General features: G+C 38.1%; 1 protein-coding gene and 1 non-coding gene across 2 annotated transcripts; both read left to right on the forward strand.

Annotated features, from left to right (window-relative positions):
* The first annotated feature begins 4,490 nt into the window (after positions 1-4,490).
* On the forward strand, positions 4,491-7,282 carry LOC131461049 (guanylin-like). Its single transcript, XM_058632030.1, has 3 exons — positions 4,491-4,630; positions 5,503-5,689; positions 6,789-7,282. Exons 1-3 carry the CDS (start codon positions 4,559-4,561, stop codon positions 6,857-6,859), a joined length of 330 nt encoding a protein of 109 aa, XP_058488013.1. The 5' UTR covers positions 4,491-4,558; the 3' UTR covers positions 6,860-7,282.
* A 2,787-nt stretch (positions 7,283-10,069) lies between these two features.
* On the forward strand, positions 10,070-10,141 carry trnap-agg (transfer RNA proline (anticodon AGG)). Its single transcript has one exon. It is a non-coding gene; the product is annotated as a tRNA-Pro (tRNA).
* The last annotated feature ends 9,058 nt before the right edge of the window (positions 10,142-19,199 follow it).

Below are 19,199 nucleotides of genomic sequence, written 5' to 3' on the forward strand. Positions count from 1 at the left end.
TATTCTAAGGTATGATATGTATCTTAAACTATTGCAATTGTTGTTGGGTGTGGTAGATTGAGCGTTCACACATTGACTATCGTTAAAGTGACAATGTTCAGCCCAGGGCCCCCGCAAAGGCTTGAGACGGCCCTGACATCTAAATATGCCCGATTATAGCTAATTTGCATCTATTGTCCCTGAACAGGTTGATGGAATAAAACAAAAATACACCAGTAAGGAAAGAAGAGGAAAATATACAAAATACCACACAGTGTTAAGGTTTTTTTGAAGTTAATATGTTTTACAAGGAATATGTATGTTTAAAAAAAAAAAAAAAAAAAAACCTGGTGAGAACAAACACTTTTGTTTGATATCATAAATTGAAGAGTAACATGAATGCCAGACCATTAATTGTTTGTTCCTATTCTTTAATTTACAATGGACATAGATTGTGGGATATACTGAGTATTCATATAAAACAAAATAGTTTATTATATAAACATAAACAAATGTAAATAATAGATGAGGAAAAATCAGGACATACTACTATGAATATAAAATATGTAATACAGCAAGGCAAACCAGAAAATGTGGCTCATAATGGACCAAATATAAAAGTGATTGAAAAATATGAAAGATTTTTATCTTTGACACCGACCTCACCTTTGAGAACCACATCAACAAAACTGCAGTCCTCCACCTTAACAACAACAAGATAATAATAATAATCATCGCTTGCATCACTCGTCCTCATCAGTCTCTCTCCCCCATCCATAAATGCATGAAGTCCAGATTCTACGACTGCAATAACATTCTTGACGACGCGTTGACAACAGTGTTTTACCAATGGTTTAATGAACACTGGTGTCCATCGGAATAGTTGAAGTTATTATGGGCTGCCACCCCTGAACCCTAATTCTAATATTGTATAGTGTTTAAGTTCAAGCACAGGCCTTTACACTATTATTACTATAATTTAATAACACAATACGTGTAACGTCTGCTGAAACCTTCCTGCCTTCATTTCAAGCTCACATCGTCTATGCTCACATCGTGAATAATTTATTTGATGCATCGAATCTGACTCAGCTGAAATACCTCGTTAAACAGATATAGCGTCAGTCCAAAGCACTTGTGCATCCACCACATACTGCTATACACTCACACATATATACTTGATGTCTGAAGGTAATTAAAATAATCATGAGCGTGTGCATCTGTAAACACATACAGCACAGAGAACTGGGAGTAGCACGACTGAGACCTTTCCGGGGTTTTAAGGGGAACAAATTGACTCCGTTCTGTTCAGTGTTTATCCACCAGTATCATATCCCAGCAGCTGAACCTCTCTACATCAGAGGTCTCTAACTTAATAATATATTCATTTTGCATCATAAAAACATTTTTATTGTGAACTACATATATATATCAGTCCGTATCAAGCCAGAAACTTTTATTTTGAAATACTCCTGAACACTTGCTTTTCCCCAAAAAGACATGTCACACTATAGACACTCATTGGCCCCCCAGGTCATTTGAGTTGGAGTTGAGCAGGATGAGGGAAAACATTTACAGGTGTCTTTGTAGAGTTTTATGAGAGAAGCAGCTTCTCAGGGTTGTATACCTGCTGGATTATGATTATGATTATGATTAAGTCATTTGTTGAGGTGCTGCTGCTTCCACTGTCATAGACTCCAGCCTGCTCTTATATTTCAAGTCGTAATAACCACACTTAGCAGTGGCGGTTGCTGGTTCTCGAAATAGGGGAAGCTAATTTCAGGCCTTACATCAATTCTGCAAACTAACAACTTGAACAAGGAAATGTGATTATTATGTAAAACTGAAGTCTTTTTATTTGCAGTGTATGTACAAATGAGCCCTTTTGCATGGAGTTTGCGTGCTCTCCCCGTGTGTGCGTGGGTTTTCTCAGGGTTCTCCGGTTTCCTCCCACAGTCCAAAAACATGTAATATGGGAATTAGGTCAATTGGACACTATTAATTGACCGTATGTGTTAGAGTGTGAGAGTGGATGGATGTTTGTCTCTATGTGGCCCTGCAATGGACCGGCGAACTGTCCAGGGTATACCAAGCCTATCGCCCTATGTCAACTGAGATTGGCACAGCACCCCCCAAGACCCTAATGTGGAGGATAAAGCCCCCCAGAGAAGCAGAAGTGACATATTTGCCACATTTGTACAATCACCATCAAGCTCACCGCATTGAAAAAAACCTATTATATGTGTCGTCCCATAGAGAACTTCCCTTGTTGTCTTAGCGCAATAACCACTGACAGTTACACACCACTTTATATGATACAGTTGGCTGGTTACGTGACTGCGTGACCTAATGTGTCACAGATGTGTTTGAATAACGTGTTTGATTGCTGTCATTAAACAATGGCATGATGAAGAGGCCTGGAGCAGTGGCCCAACACACAATGGAGCACATCATATTAGGCATCATTCATAGTGAATAAAGCATAGAATTTGGTCAGGTAATGAACCGGAGTTAAAGACATCACTGAATGGATCCACAAAACAGAAAGTGGGCAGAGCATGAAGCTAGACTAACAGATAATAGAGAGACATTGAGATCAATAGAATGGACCTTAAGGAATCACACCAGAAAGCCAGGACTCCTGACGACTATAGACAGAGGGATGACCTTGTGAATTGTCATGGCCCAGCCTGGTCATGGTTGGCTAAAGACAGAAGTCAGTGGAGTGAATATACCTTGATGATGATGATCATGATGATGATGTTTGATTTCAGCATTTATGTCCAATGCATTGAGGATGAATGATTAATCTTGAAATTAAAATATGTGTACTGTTGCTCAACCTTGCAGCTCTGGTGTGTATTTGGCAGAGACCGGATGATGGCTCAGCAGCAGATGATGTATTGATGTTATGTATATACATACATACATACATACACCTCAAACCTTCTTCGTTGTCTTAGGGATGACTAAATATGACTCATCTGCCAACATGAGGGAGTGTGAGGGAGTGTACGACTGTAGCAGGTCGGACAGAGACTATGAAGACATTTAAAAACAAATAAAATAAAACATTTAAAAATCACTCCAAAAACCAACTAGGAGCCAATGAAGTGGCGCTAGAATTGGAGTATTAGTGATGCCGAGATGAATGATGGAAAAATGGTTAAGCGTTGGTGCGTTGTCTCAATTGACAAAAGCTGGACTTGACCACTGAGCTGATCTGTGCATCACGTTTTAGATCAAGGCCCAAACAATATGACATGCTTGTGCTACTGGTGTATACACACAAACGCTCCCTCAGTCAGGTCTGATGGTATTACTTGTCAGAGATGGTTTTCAGACGAAGCTTACAAATAACATGACATCGTTTCTCTTAACGAAGACCAGACCGAAGCCGAATAATATCAACGACAAGAGGAACATTATCACCAAAGGTTATGTGCTGCAGCTTTAAGTTCACACGTCATAAATTTACATTTATTTTCTCAGGCCTGTATTTGAATGCTCCATTTATCTCACACTGTCCATTGCTGCAGCATAACTATTCACCCTCTATACCTACTTCAACTAGCTGTGAACTATATATCTCACTCCTCTTCTGTCACTTTACATGAGGGTCGCATGGGGCGCTGGTGTCAATCTGACATAGGGCGAAAGGTGGGGTGCACCCTGGACATTTTAGAGTGTCCAATTGACCTAATCCCATGTTTTTACACTGTGGGAGGAAACCAGAGAACACAGAAAAAGGCCTAACATATCAAAAATGTTTTTCAAAGTTAGATATAGGAGGGGAAAAAAGAAATGTGAAGCCTCTGTGGAAGAACTTGTGACTACTGTTTTGAAACAATCCCTGAGTTCACACAGTCAGACCACAATCCATCGCTGACGGAGGAGCCGCAGACTGTGACACATCATGACATCACAGATCACACATTGTTAAGTCCAAGAGTGTCTGATGAAAGTTACTTTTCTAACATTAACATTAATATTTTGAAATAACGGATTAATTTATCATTATTATTGATTTGGGCGAGCTTAAATTGAGTCTTTTAAGACGAACTTTTCGCTGTGGGAACAAGTAAAAAGGGAAATGTCATAATTTGCAAATATCACAACTATACAAACAAGGGACCCACATGGTTGGGCTGTGTATACAGCCACCTGCTTATCAGATCAGACAGCTCTGTGACGACTATCTGTGGACAAAAGACAGGAGATGAGATTTATGAGGCGACACTGAAGGCTCAGGTGCGTTGGTATGAAACCCATAGTCAATAATAAAATACCGTGCTGACGGAGGAAACATCACGGATAGGGGTTATAAACAAATTTAGAGGATAGTAGTTATAAACTAAAAAAGAGGATCCAGAACGCTGGGAGCACAGGCGTCTTTGTTTATCTTTGTCTGATCAGTGTCCCCCCCACTACCTTTACTCATCCCAGCCTGCCAGATTGTCTTTGTTAATAAATCACTCACTAATCTGTCCAGGCGCCTTATAAAAGGCAGCACAGCTACACAGAAGAACCACAGAAGAAACACTCCTCTAAAGCGAGAGGCATCTTGCATCGTCTGAAAATGAGATCCCTCAGTGTTGTCGTTGTTTTGGTGCTGTGTGTGTGCAGTGGAGCTCTAGGTGTGCAGGTCATGGTGAGTATTTTTGCTTTACGGTTTGTCTTTTTACTCTTTAATTCAATGTCTTAATTTATTTCTGAATATTATATATACTGAGTGCATCTAGAAGAAATAGAGTATGCTGTTTAAATCCCTGTTGTATTCCTTTGATGTTTAAGAATCAGACTTAGTCAAAATTGTATTTGTTTTAGATCAGCCATTCCCAAACTTAAGAGCGCTGGGGCCCACTTTGAAATCTGAAAAACCTCTGAGGCCCAACCAAACTTTGATCCACACACGAGACTATGATCAATAATTCATGTGAACAATGGGATACAAAAATCCAGTGCAGATCAATAATTAGTCCACTTCGTCTTATTTGTAAACGTGCGTATCTTTCAACACATGCACTCAGTTATCACAGCTGGTCTCCGTGTAATATTTGAAAGGTTCAGCTTCACAACAAAGTGCTCACTCTCAAAGGGCATAATTATCCATCAACATAAAAACACACTTACTAATTACCATTGTTTGCAAATGCTGAAATGTTAGGCCTGCATGCTGACTGGATACTTACAATATTGTTATAAACATTACCTGCTATACACTTGGTCAGATAAAAGAAAAATAACACATCATTTAAATGTCATGCTTTGTTTTATTCCTTGTAAGTATTTCTTAAAATCGATCGCTCATATTTTTTTTACAGCAATTTAAAACTTAAGAAATATTGGCCGTGGACCACACTTTGAGATAATATTGTAATGTACTCTTTTTTATTTCTGTTAAGCACATTCAACAACACCATGTGCTACACAAATACATATGCCTTGACTTTACAACAAGTGGGTTATTTGAATGAAAAACCCAGATTTGTTTACATTGAGTATCTTGTCCTTGTCCCCCAGGTTGGAGACAGGAGCTTCCCCTTGGAGGCTGTGAAGCAGCTGAAGGAGCTGATGGATTTAAATGACAACGTCAGCCCTCGCCTCGCTGAGACGAGTGTTTTAGCCGCTTGCACAAACCCTCTCCTGCCTCAGGTCTTTCGGCCAGTTTGCCAAGGGAAGGGAGCAGCCATTGTTTTCTCCAACCTTGGTAAGACTCCACCAAGGATACATAAGGAAACTGTTCAGCTTGGCACGAATGTTAAAATGTTAACATATAACACTGAGCTCCTTGAAAGTTATTTTCTGATATAGCCCACAGAGAAATGTACCAACACGATTCATCTGTTTATATCACACAGTACATGATTCTGGTGAATTATTGGTATTCATTTGTTGTCATTAGATATATTTATCTTTAAAAGTTTGTCCCAGTTTGTGAAATCATGATGACACATTTTCAAACAACAGTGGAGCTCTATGGTAGGGACAATAATTAAGCTGCACCAGGCTTCAGCTGCACTGACATCATTTAACAATAATAACATATATAATATCATCTAATCTTTACTGAAACACAAGAGGCTTGCCTTGCTTTGATTGCAACGTGCAAAGGTAACAAAGGGTGCCTTTGTCAGTGCGTAAACGGTTTCCAAGTCTATGAATAAATTAAATCTGTTCAATAATCTCAACTTCAGACAAGCGAGCCAGGTCAAATCAGTTTAACTCTCAGCAAGAAAGTGAATAAAAACACATACATATAACAGGTTTATTTTATAAGGATGTGTGCAATGAATGTAATTGATTGTGACATATCAGTAAAAGTTCTCAGTCATCCAGGTTATGATTTGTTTACCAAAATAAAAGAACTGAAGATGTATTTTGAAACAAAGGTGAAATATCTTCAAGTAATTAAGGAAAATCTAGTTGACCACATCAATGCACACATCTGGATATTTACCTGGACTACAGCTGTCAAACTACCTCTTCTTTGTTAAATGCATGAGGATGCAAAAGCACTGTGAAACCATGTTTCAAGGACACTTCATAACACATTCTCTAATGGAAATCGAACTGCTGCACCATGAGTTAACAGTGTCATGGTAATGCCATTTATAAAGGCCTTCATGAAAAAACTGTGCAAACTCTATCTGGGTAAACAACAAGGTCACTTGACACAGACGGCACTGTCACCGCCGAGACAGACACAGATATGGATCCAATAATTGAGATTAACAGAAAAGACCCTCGTACAAAAACAGTACTTCAGGCCAACTCATTTGAATGTGATGTTTTCTTTCCCTCTCCAGTGTATATCACCACGCCTAATGATCCTTGTGAAATATGTGCCAACCCCTCCTGCTATGGATGTCTGAACTGAGGCTGCCATCATTGACGTACACTGAGACATCGACCGAGAGACGCAGGGGAGCTTCATCCTTCTCTCTTTGTGTCTGACATCTGTGGACGTGGGTGAAACATATCATGTCACCCAGCATCCAAGCCAAATGGGTCTGAAGAATCAGTGTTGGATTCATTAAAACAAAAAATGTTATTCACCATTTTTATATGTTTGGGTAGATGCTGTATATAAATATATATATATATATATATATATATATATATATATATGTATATATACATATATACAGTACATACATACAAAGGCCCTAATCAATTAAGTGTCTAAACAGCTGTTCTGTACATTACTGAATATTATTATCGTCTTCAAATTTCTTTAACATTGAAGTTTTAATTTATTGAGTCTGGTGCAGCCTCCTGATAATAAAGTCTGTTATTTGCATCACTGAAAAACATTTCTTCTCAATAAAGGTCGTATGGATAGTGTATACGTATATATATATATATATATATATATATATATATATATATATACATAAAAGGTAAGGTTTACTAAAAGGTAAATTCCTTTCAAGTTCTAAAGTTGTTGAAAAACTTACATATGAATAAAGTGACAATTACTGATTATGTGACATTTCAACAACTTTAGCAAAAATAAAATTACTTAATTTAAATAAAGTCCAGTAACACTAATGCAGTATTCGAAGTTATGCCAATCATACCCATTTCAACTAAATTCCTATCCCCAAACCTAATTTGGACATTAACCTGGAAATTAATTTTAACCCTGACCTTAAAACCAAGTATTTACTCTCAAAGAAATTGTGAAGAATGACCAAAATGTCCTCAAGATGATGGTGTTGAACCAAAATTTGTGTTAAGATTTAGAAAAACTGTATCCAAATATTAAAAGAAAAAAAAATGGAAATGCAGGGAGCAGAAGACATGCAAACAGAATTGGTGAAAACAGTAAAACTGAACAGACAAACCAACAAAAGGACTGAATAAATGCAACAGGAAGGCAACGTTACAGTTTTTTATCATAAGACGCAGGTGAATCACATCAAGGCATGGAAGACAATCACAGTGGAAGGAAAACATAGGAACTAAAAAAAAGACCAAGAATCCAAATTAAAACAGGAAGCAAAGTAAACAAAAAACACAGGGAGGAAAACTACAAAATAGGGCCAACATGCAAAGAGCCAAGGAAAACAAAAAAGAAATCTAAACTCAAAGGAGAAAGTACAAGACGGAATTGAAATGTCCAAATAAACAAAAAGCACAGTAAAAAAAAAACAAGAAAAAAACTAGAAAAACACAAAGTTGAGGAGAAAACCAAGCAACAGCAGCCATCCTGAAAGACTTAGACTTCATGAATGTTTGTCCACAAAAACAATTAGCACACATATACACACATCACTCATAGTAAATATATACACACACTCTCGCTGTGCTTTCATTTTTTCCGTCCAATTACAGAGGACCAGTTCATGTCACTATTTCTGGGCTGCAGATTTTTGTGTTGCCAGTGACAGCACAGCTTCTCTATAGGGCAGCCAATCCGAGCAGCTACTTTATATTAGATCATTCAGGAATATGTGCATCACAGACACCAGGCATCAATATGCAAACATCAATGACCTGCTTTTTTCTTCCACTGTGACCTGCAGGTGTCTCATGTGGCCATAACAAGAACTACAATCATTGAAGCGCTGTGTTAAGTTGCCTCTACTAGTCTATAGACACTGTTACAATAAGAGAATAATGGACCAAATAAGACTGGTCCAACTGAACCAAACTATTTTGTTTTAAACCCCAACATACTTTGTTTTGGTCTTTGAATCCACACTGGAGACCCTTTAGAAATTAATCTGGCCCTTTTTTATCAAGGCAAATGCCCATATTTGTAATAAAAACATTTGCATCATTATCCGGGTTTTGAGACGCATCATATTACAGTCATATTTGAGATTTGGCATTTACATGGGACACAAAATGTGTATATAGTGTACATTCTAATATACATGATCATAACAGTATCCACATGTCAAAGTCTTGACCCCCTCCTGATCTCTATCAGAGTGCTCCAGGTAGTATGACCAGACCAGATTCTTTCACATCCCAAACTTTTAATGGTGAGACCTACTTTTGCAACCTGCTCCAAACAATTTCACAATATAAATCATGGAAAGAGCACATTTGTGCACAATATAACATTTCTGTAACAAGTAATAATACTTTGATTTGTTACACCAGACATTTTCAAGAGATTTATAGACTAATCTGAACTTAATTTTATTGAAAACATTAACACGCAAGGACACAAAACAGAACGTTTTTAACAGTAACTGGGCCAATGGAGCACTGCATTTGTAAAGGGTATCAAGATTCTAAAATATGAGACTATTAATGCATTTTACTTGTAACTACACAACGTTTCACATTGACAAAATGCAGCTGAAAGAAAAAGTTGAGAGGGCAGGTAAATGTACCTAGATTTGTTGTTTGTTTGTTTTTTTTATCTTGTGTATATCATGTATATTTTAGGTAGCCTATTGTACATAAAGTTTAAATACCAGAATATTGCAACAAATCTACCGGATAATAAAACTGAGACAGAAACTAATAAAACACAAAGCAATGACTAGCTTTCACGACTAGCAGGATTTAAACAAAACCGGAAGTAGCAGGGAGTGAGTCCTCTCTTCCTGTTGCACCTCTACTAGCCAAGTAGCCTCGACCTCTGACGTTCAACCGATGGCGTAATAAGACATATCAACGTTCCAATGATGAGCACATGACTTTGAGTACTTCATTTCTACCGATAACTGTCGATGAAAAACATTTCACTGTGGGGTGTATTTGTGAGTCGGCAAAATGTCGTCACTGAAAGTCTCATGAACTGTCAAGGTGAATTTAAAACAAACATGTGGTGCTTACAAGCAGAGACGTTGAAAAGGAGATGTTGTAAACTTAGTTCAGCTTTGCTTTATGTTTTAGGACACACACAAAACACTTCAATGGAAGTTGACTGCACCACAACGTGATGGTAAGTACACAAAGACAGGCAAACAACGTGTGGCTACTCACTATCGCGAGTAAATACTGTATTTGTATTTGTTTGTATGTGTTTCTCAGCAGTATTTTTTTTTTTTGTCGTTTGTTTGTGTGTAGTTACCGCCTTGCCGTTGGCCACTTAGTTAGAGTACTGTCTATGTAGTGGTCACGTGGCTCGTTGGTCTAGGGGTATGATTCTCGCTTAGGGTGCGAGAGGTCCCGGGTTCAAATCCCGGACGAGCCCTCCTATTTTGTTTTTTTTCCAGTAGAAAATCCCTTTTAATGCAGTATATTCTATGGGGTTTGGGTTTCGTTGGCATCAACTCAGCTTGTTAAGTGTTTGAATACATTTTGGTATTCAGTTATAGAGGCAATACACTTTGGAGAAAACATGCTCAGCAGCCATTTTGACAGATCACAAAAGGTGCAAATAAGCAAATTAATGATGGCGGAGTTCCATTTAACTCCATCAGTTTCATTGTGCATGCTGGTTCACTGTCACAATGACCTGAATAACATGAATTGAACACTTGTGTTCATTATTATGATCAGTAAAACGTGCTTTTCTTGCTGTGATATGTCAAAATGGCTGTCATGCAAAGGGCCCATTGGATTTGAACATTTCGCAACCTTTATTCAACAAAAAACTTGTTTTATTGTATTTGATTATGCAAGCTTAGTCTGCATAAACTCCTGCTCTCATTCACATTTGCTCATTACTCGTTATACCCACCAGAGGGCACACTTTACTAAATTATTTTACCTGCATGCTACAGACTTTCCGCTGGCCATCAGACTGCTAAATTCCAAATAACTTCCTCTTCTCCATCTGATAGAGCCAAACTTTTCTCTGGAACCTGAGCGATTTATTGTTACTGCTTGTTTTATGTGGTTAACAGGAACCTTGATACCCTTTCCTCTTACTTCATACTTACCATCCTGTTCAGGGTTGAGCTACTGGAGCCTTTCACAATACATAATTTCCTTTTTGACAAGCAGGGCCAACACACACGTGGACTGATAAGCACAGTCACAACCACACATACTTTGATTTTAGAGTCCCCTTGTCCTTAGTCTGTGGGAGAGCAAGCATTGTCAATACTGAAAGGCCCCAGTCCACAGATCAGATTCAACCCAGATTGTTGTAACACAATAAAACAAAGTATTTTGACTTTGAGGGGTTTAAATATTATACACTCCTCAAACGCGACCCTTACTTAAAAGACGTAGAACCATCGAAATATTTTATTTCCTGGTTGGGCCATTTGACCATGCTTTATCATAAACTAATTTCACCCGTTTGCACTGTACCCAGCATTACAAACGTAAAAAAAAGGAAATCTGTATTTCAGCATGTTGCTTTTGCTGTAACATCAAATGAGTCAAACCCTCACATTTCCCCTAATCATGTCCAGTTCTTATACATTTCTACAGGTTTCACAAAAACTCAGTTAGTTTTTCAATAGATATTCATAATAATAGATATCACTATTGATTTTGTCAAAGCTCCTGAATTGTATTAATTGTTTTAACTGAATTGTATTCTCTTGAATAGCAATCATGGGGTGAGTCCACTGTCTGTCAGATTCTAGCATATTGTCTTTGACAACATTATCCCACCGATTTACCGCCCAGCACTAATTATAATAAAGATAAATTGACTGTAGGTGTGAATGTTAGAATGAATGGTTGTTTGTCTCTGGGTCACACAGAGAAGTAGCGCCTAGTACTGTTGCCTCACAGCAGGAAGGTTTATTTGACCGAGGGTATTCCGGTTTCCTCCCACAGTCCAAAAACATGCAATGTGGGGATAGGTAAATTGGACACTCCAAATTGACCATAGGAGTGAGTGTGAGAGTGAATGGTTGTTTGTCTCTATCTGTGTGTGTGGCCCTGCGATGGACTGGCGAACTGTCCAGGGTGTACCCCGCCTATCGCCCGATGTAGCTGAGATTGGCACAGCACCCCCCGCGACCCTCTGGCAGAGGATAAAGCGGTAGATGATGACTGACTGACTGACTGACTGTAGGTGTGAATGTTAGAATGAATGGTTGTTTGTCTCTGGGTCACACAGAGAAGTAGCGCCTAGTACTGTTGCCTCACAGCAGGAAGGTTGATTTGACCGAGGGTATTCCGGTTTCCTCCCACAGTCCAAAAACATGCAGAGGATTACATAGTATAAATTGACAGTGGGAGTGAATGGTTGTTTGTCTCTGCTGTTTTTTGGCCCTGCGTGGACTGGCGACCTGCCATTTCGCCCTATGTCAGCTGGGATTGGCTCCAGTGGTCCCATGGAATATAAAGCAGTAGACAATGAAAGAATGCATAGATACTATTTGTATAGCACTCGTAAAGATTGCTCAAAAGACACTACAAATATAAAACAATAAAAAACACTAATAGTACACAAAATAAAAATTCACAGCATCCATCTTGAAAGTGATGTCCCCATTTAATTAAATAGACCATAAAGCAGGGTATATGTTGTTTTAACCATGTTCTCTCAGATCGACTCCTCACCTTTTCCCCAGCTTCTCCGTCTTATTCAAAAATTAAAATGGTCTCTTCCACCTTCAAAATACCACAATGGTGCAAACTAAATTGCAAAACTCAAGACTTCAGACACAGCCACTTAAAAACCAGTAGTTCTCTCACACTTTAAATATAAATATCCTGCATTTCAACAGGACAATTTTCCCTTTATATTTTATATCATTTTCCTCCTTTTTCAATACAAAAAGAGGACCATTTTCCAGGCACATTGCTCTTCACTGTGGAGGGACATTTAAGCATTGACTTTCAACTGCCTCTCTCCCCCTTTAACACAAACTAATTCTTGGCAAACCCATGCCAATTTCTTGACTGGCTACATTTTAAGTATGTGTCGCTGTTTCTTTATTACCAGCTTGTTTCATCTTTCATTTCTGGCGAGTTTTGCACGTGCACAAAAACAGGGTATGTGGTTTCAGACGCAGTAAGACTTCAAATCATTGCAATCCTCAACACATCCCTGAATCCCTGAGCATGTATCGGAGACTTATTTTTCAAGCTTTTTATTCAGTTTACACTGAACTGCCACATTTTGTGGGTATCTTAATGGCCTTTTAAACATCTTTTTTTGTCTTGTCTTTTCTGTGATCAAAAGGTTCAAGGTTTTGGGTGAATGTAGTCTTCTACAGAGGTCACCATGACACCAACTCCAGTGTTCAAAGGGAAACAAATTGTCAAGTTCCATCTGTTTTTTTTTAATATCATTTATTGCCACTCTTCTTTCCTAAGAGCATGGAAAGACTCTGAGGAGTACACATTATGTTCTGATATGTTGTTGTTGTGTTGAACAAAATCTCAGAACTTAATAGAAAACGTGTTGAGTAATAGCACAGCTTGCCCAAATATTTTATTTTATATTCATTATTATCTTTTCTTAAGGCAATTGGAAATAGAAGCTCATGAGTAAAGGCAAATAATCTCAATTTATGTTTTGCCTTCTGAGCTACCTGCCACAGATATGAATTATATTAATAATCCATAGCCCAATCTTTTAAAAAATGAAAAACCTTTGTGCCAGACACGTAACTGTGGCTCCTGTCACTGAAAATAAAAGCATGGGCATGGCACAAAACCGAACGTTCTGAAAGGGGTGGTTTTGGCAGGGTTATTGAACTGCTATGGTGTTTCATCCTTATGGTATTTTGACCAAAGTATGTCACAGACATGTTCATTAGGACACCAGGGAACTATTTTAACTTGGACAAATAGGGTATAATATGTCTCCTTTAAGTAGAGGATATCAATTCTTTCTAAGATTTCTCTCTCTATCTTTGTGCCTTTAGTATTGCTCCCCCCCTCTATCCACCAACAGTAATCAGTGGTTAATCCCAATTTATATCCAGATGGAGAGATAATGTCTGGATTTCAGAAGCATATCAGCATGTTGTTGTAATGCTCTATGCACTCTATTCCAATACAAATGCTTTGCTTGTTTTCAAATTGGGGATCAGGGATTTGTAATCTGTCTACAGCATCCACAGAATTATATCTTCATGACCTGAGCATAAAATACAAGTAGATGTTTCCCAGAGCTTATAGAGTTTACTCTACATAAAATTGTATGTTTGTTTACTTTGATGGATCCAGTCATTTGAATGGAAGGATGTGTACACACAGGACACGTCTATGTACAAGGATTAATCCCCAATGTTTAGGGATATGTGGATTGTGGAAAAGTTGCCCATTACCACAGTCCAACTCCAACAAAGATTCCTCTGTTTCAGCACTACTCCATTCATATTCTGCCATCATGAATAAGCAACAAGGATTTAGATGTTAGATTTTCTAACAAAGAGTAATTGGACCTCCTGTTAATTGCCATATAATGAGCCCCCTAAATATGGTGCTTCAGTTGGAGCCATTATTTTTTTGTTCTCTCAGTGTAAGATGATTACATCAGTTGTGGGACGTCAGCCAAAGTACAATACTCAGTTGAAGCCAACTCCACAGCTAAGAAAATATATACAATACAATTGATATAAAATCTGATCTGTTTTATGTTGAGTAATGATAAAACACAATTCTGTTACTTACTGTCATCAGTGAAACCACCTTGTTAACTTAAGCTGGTCTCATTCCAGCTAGATCCAATGGTCCCATCTTAACACTGTAACTCAAAATGTCATGTGCAAGATTAGATTAGATGAAGAGATCTTTGTTTTAGTTGAACAGTTTTCATTGTACAAGGTTGGAATTATCTCCAGTCTTAAACTTAAACTTGAAATTCTGTTTTTAAATGTCGAATAAAGGAAGCGTTGCTTTTGTAGGTACAATAGATACAATTGGTTTTCCGCTTGTTGAAGACAAATTCTTCCCTTTCCCAAAGAGGAGTCCATACAACTATTGCTGTTGATATGGCGGCACACAGGATGTGATGCCAGTGACGCAGCTGTGAAAGAAAGTCAAGATGCTGGGTGGGGGAGGAGAGGAAGACCTTAAAAAAAGGTCAGAGGGAGTGTGTGTGTGAGCCAGGAGAACATAATGGAAATCAGCTCCTCATTTCAAAGAAGTGAGAAAGCTGTACCAGAAATGAAGGACACATTTCAAATGTGGGTTACTGAGTGTTAGTGTATGATGTGATCTCAAAAACAAAACGTGTAATTTGTCCAAATGTGAGCCTCAACCTTTCCAAAATATTTATATGAGTTTCAGTTCAAAGTTTCACGAGACACTGCAGATATATTTTTTCATTTATAGAGCAGTTTCCAAGTAAATAACCACAAAGTGCTTTTCAAGGTTAAACATACAACATTAGAAGGTTACACGCAGTGCAAATAAAGCAGATTAAGTTTGAAGTATATTTGCATATTAAGAAGGTAGAATGTTATTGTAGGAAAACACATACAGCAACAGGATTAAAATGCAATAATGGCAAAAAAAATAGCTCACACAAAATAGCTCACACAAAGTAAAGTTTATCAGTTTAAAAAGGCCTCTATAAAAGTAGATTTTTAAGACACAATTTAAAAGTCGCAGCAGAGTCAGTCATCTGATGGCCTGTGGAAGGCTGTTCTCAATCAGAGGAGCCCGCTAGACTCTGTAACAGTTTAAAGAGTCATACTGGCAGACCTAAAGGCCAAGAGCCTCTTTGGTTTGTAAGGAGTAAGAAGCTCACTTATGTTACATTACATTACATTACATTACATTACATTACATGTCATTTAGCAGACGCTTTTATCCAAAGCGACTTACAATAAGTGCATTTAAACATTTGGGTACAAATAAGAGCTAGAAGTAAGAAAGAGCTTCAAGTAAGCCAAACTATGAAGTGCTAGTCATAAGTGCGATGTATACGTTTTTTTTTTGTTTTTTTTGTCGTCGTCGTCTTAGTCAAGGTTCACTGGTAAAAGTAAAGAGCCTGGAAGTAAATGCAGAGAGTCCAAAATTGGTGTTATGTGGGGAAAAACAGTTTGTCCTGATCAGTCATCTGTCATCTGTTGAATAATCAGTAATTAGCAGCGTCTTGACTGTATGAGTAGTCAAGTGAAGAAGTGTACAATCTTATTATCTTAGAATTATTTTGGAATTCTTCCTTAGTTAGTGAACATGATGGCATTCAAGGCCACTCAGTATGTTTGCATGACATGAGGAAAACTAAAAACAAATGATTGTTAGACAGACTAAAACTTGGCTTTTAAAACACATTTTTTAATGATAGACTGAAATGACACTAAATCGAATTTCTCAAGTCAAATTAATGAATCTGCAAATTAACTGAAATACCAGTAAATGGCAACATACTTCATTTGACTGACAACTCGAAAGAAATTCCTTGCACCTGAAATCTATAGAGCTGTTCTTGAGGCCCAAGGAACTTGGTAAAGACATACTTTATTTTCTTGTCCCGTGACGGTAAATCTGAAGAAAAATGAAATAAAGCCTGTCAACAGTATCTGCAATGTCATTGATCCACTCTCTCTGGAGCTGTTTCATTGTAAAGCAAATGTAAGGTGATGTGCATTCTGTGACAGTACAATAAGAGATTACCTTATCAATGGCTCACAGCTCGTGGAGACGTGAGTTGTGTTGACACACAGAGAAAACAAAGTAGGAATTTAGGGCAGAAGTAACTCTTAGGCCTTAGGACACGGTAACAGAAATGATTGTTCTTAAAAAGTTTTCTGTAAACATGTAAACCGAATGGTACAATTCGGTTTGGTACAGTATAATACTGTTTGGAATGCCTACACATCCTGCTAACCGCAATGACTATGAATGATGACATTAAATATTAACACCGACCGTAAGGGAGTGACGTTTTTATGTTGTCCATCAGCTGACTGTCATGGGTGAAGCTGGTCTAGCTCTACCCTTACCATACCCTACCATTTTACTCTGCCGAAAACAGATGGGTACCGAGACTAGTACCAATTATTTTGGTACTAGTCCTAATGGAAACGCATAAAAATACATACCATATTGTACCAAATTGAACTGCTCTACTTGGCTGAAACACGGCTTTACATCCTCCAGTATTATTAAACTACCTGTCCAACAACCATGTAGGGAAGGTTTAGCTACAGCCCTGCATCTCTTCCTATTTCTCTTCAATTTTAAATAAATTGGCAGAGCTTTTTTGTGGGTTTTTTGCACCTAGGGAAGATACATTTGTACGACAAAGACATCTCAGCCAGCAAGCAATCCAAAGGCAGTAATGTAAAAGCAGGTGTAATTACTCATGAGGCATGTTTTTCCACAAAAAAAAAAATCCCATAACCTTAAAAGTGGAAAATGGCCTGTGTGTGTGGGAACTCTTAGTTGTAACCCATGTCCTGTAGTATTTGCTGTTCTTAAAGTATGCAGATTACACTGGCTCTAGCTCCACACAACTGTCTCTATGCAAAGAGCAATCAGAATGTAATGTACCAACAGTAATGAGAAAAGTTTGTAACATAAGCCCTCTGCTTGACTACATCAGACTGCTATGATCATCCCATAATACATACATACATACATATAAAAATAGACCGTACAGACCAAAGCTTTTCTTTTCATTTGAGGAAGACTTTAAATGCACTGCATGCTAATGTGCTGAACTACTGTAGATCACCCAAGAGAATGAGGTCAATGAATCCACCTTTGCCCAGAGAAGGATCTATGCTTTGAAAAGGGGAGAATTAGCATCTTGCGGCCTCAAAGCTCCTTTTATACAGCAGCTCTTTAGCTGTCAGCCGTGCATGGCTTTCTCAGATTGAGCCGTCTGCTTTGTAATCTCACCACGTTTGTATTCTTCTTTTTCAACATTTAAACCATGCCCACAGCAAATCAAAGTGCTGTAGATCATGACACAGAGTGAGTCTCTTAGAGACAGATTGATTGATATAAAAGTAAAAAACTCAAATAAAAAGTAGCCAAATCAAAGTGAGTGTGAAAGATGCAGTGTAATGGAAAGCACTGAGCTGTCACAGAATGTTGGTCAAAGAGTTAAAGGCGATGTGTTTGATGAGCGACTTGATGTGTTAGTAATAATGATTTGATGACAATGGAAACTGTTCTATCACACCCAGGCTTGTGAAAGCTCTGATTAAGGCTACATCCTCTGCTTTTTTTTTTTTTTCATTAAAAATGCATACATTCTGTCTGTTATCCATCACTCTGCGATTATCTTTTTAGACTACATATGTTTATGTTGAGCTAATAGAGCTAGTCTCGATATTATGTGACTCAGTTTGTTTACTCCCCGATGGTGGCAGGAAAAGGGTTCTGCAAAAATGAACAGCACCAGTTTGTTTTAATCCGTCAAAGTTCACGGAGATTGAATATATCTGACCTCAAGTTAATGTCTCTTATAAACAAGATAATAAAGTTAGTAAGCAGTGGAACCTGCACCTGATATGAGCTGATCACTAGACAAGTGTAATCTGTTACCTGTGGATTCCCATTGCTCTGTCTTCTATGCCGCATAGGCCTCAAGCACATTTTATGATAGTGATCCACTGTAATAAATCTTAATATCTTAGGAGGTCTTGTGAAAATTGCTCCCATTTGCTTGTCCCCAACTGTTTCGGGATCCCATGAGCTGTCCACCATTTTCACTTTTTATGAAGACCGCTGGCAAAGAGACACGCTGCAGACATATAGCCTGGTATATACAGTATGCTGCAAGTATACAGTATGGCTATGGATTTCAACAGCATGGCTTCTTGCCAAAACGGCATTGTTTTAGTTCCGGGCATGGCTGACTGGAGTGTGGGATGTCCGCTACCAGAGCTCTATACATAGTTTGTATGAAATGGCAGCTGAAATGGAACTCTTGCAAAGTGCAAATGTTGTTGCTTAAACATTTCTGAAGTAGACATTGTATCACCTCAGGTTCATTGCACTTCTTAAGTGAAGTAATCAAATACAAATACATCAAATACAAGCTTGTCTGGACACATGTCCCTTTTGTCTGCAGATGCCAGGGTTTCAAAAATTGTTGAAATCCCACTTGAATATTTATGCTGTACAGCCTGATTGCCACTGACGCTATCGTCATACTGTATATCTCTGAATAAAGTGCAGACAAGAACCATGGAAAATTTTAAATTTGCAAAGTTGACAGAAATGTGTGAAGTGGCACTCAAGGTTGAATCCAAGCATCTTATATTTATGCTAATATGACAATGTTATAGTGTCAGCATGAGATCTTCATTTCATACACGATGAAGCTAAACTTTCCCTTTTCATGCTTCATCCCCCATGAGTCCTGTGTTTTCCTTAGTGAGCATGTGATGCCAAGGAATGGGTGGCTTCAGTCCATTGACATTCCA

The sequence above is a fragment of the Solea solea genome, chromosome 6 (assembly GCF_958295425.1).
Source record: "Solea solea chromosome 6, fSolSol10.1, whole genome shotgun sequence".
NCBI lineage: Eukaryota > Metazoa > Chordata > Actinopteri > Pleuronectiformes > Soleidae > Solea > Solea solea.

Coding starts and splice junctions, on each gene's coding strand:
- LOC131461049 (XM_058632030.1), top strand. CDS start 4,559: ATGAGATCCCTCAGTGTTGTCGTTGTTTTGGTGCTGTGTGTGTGCAGT. Junction 4,631..5,502: donor CTCTAGGTGTGCAGGTCATG/GTGAGTATTTTT, acceptor CTTGTCCCCCAG/GTTGGAGACAGGAGCTTCCC. Junction 5,690..6,788: donor CATTGTTTTCTCCAACCTTG/GTAAGACTCCAC, acceptor TTCCCTCTCCAG/TGTATATCACCACGCCTAAT.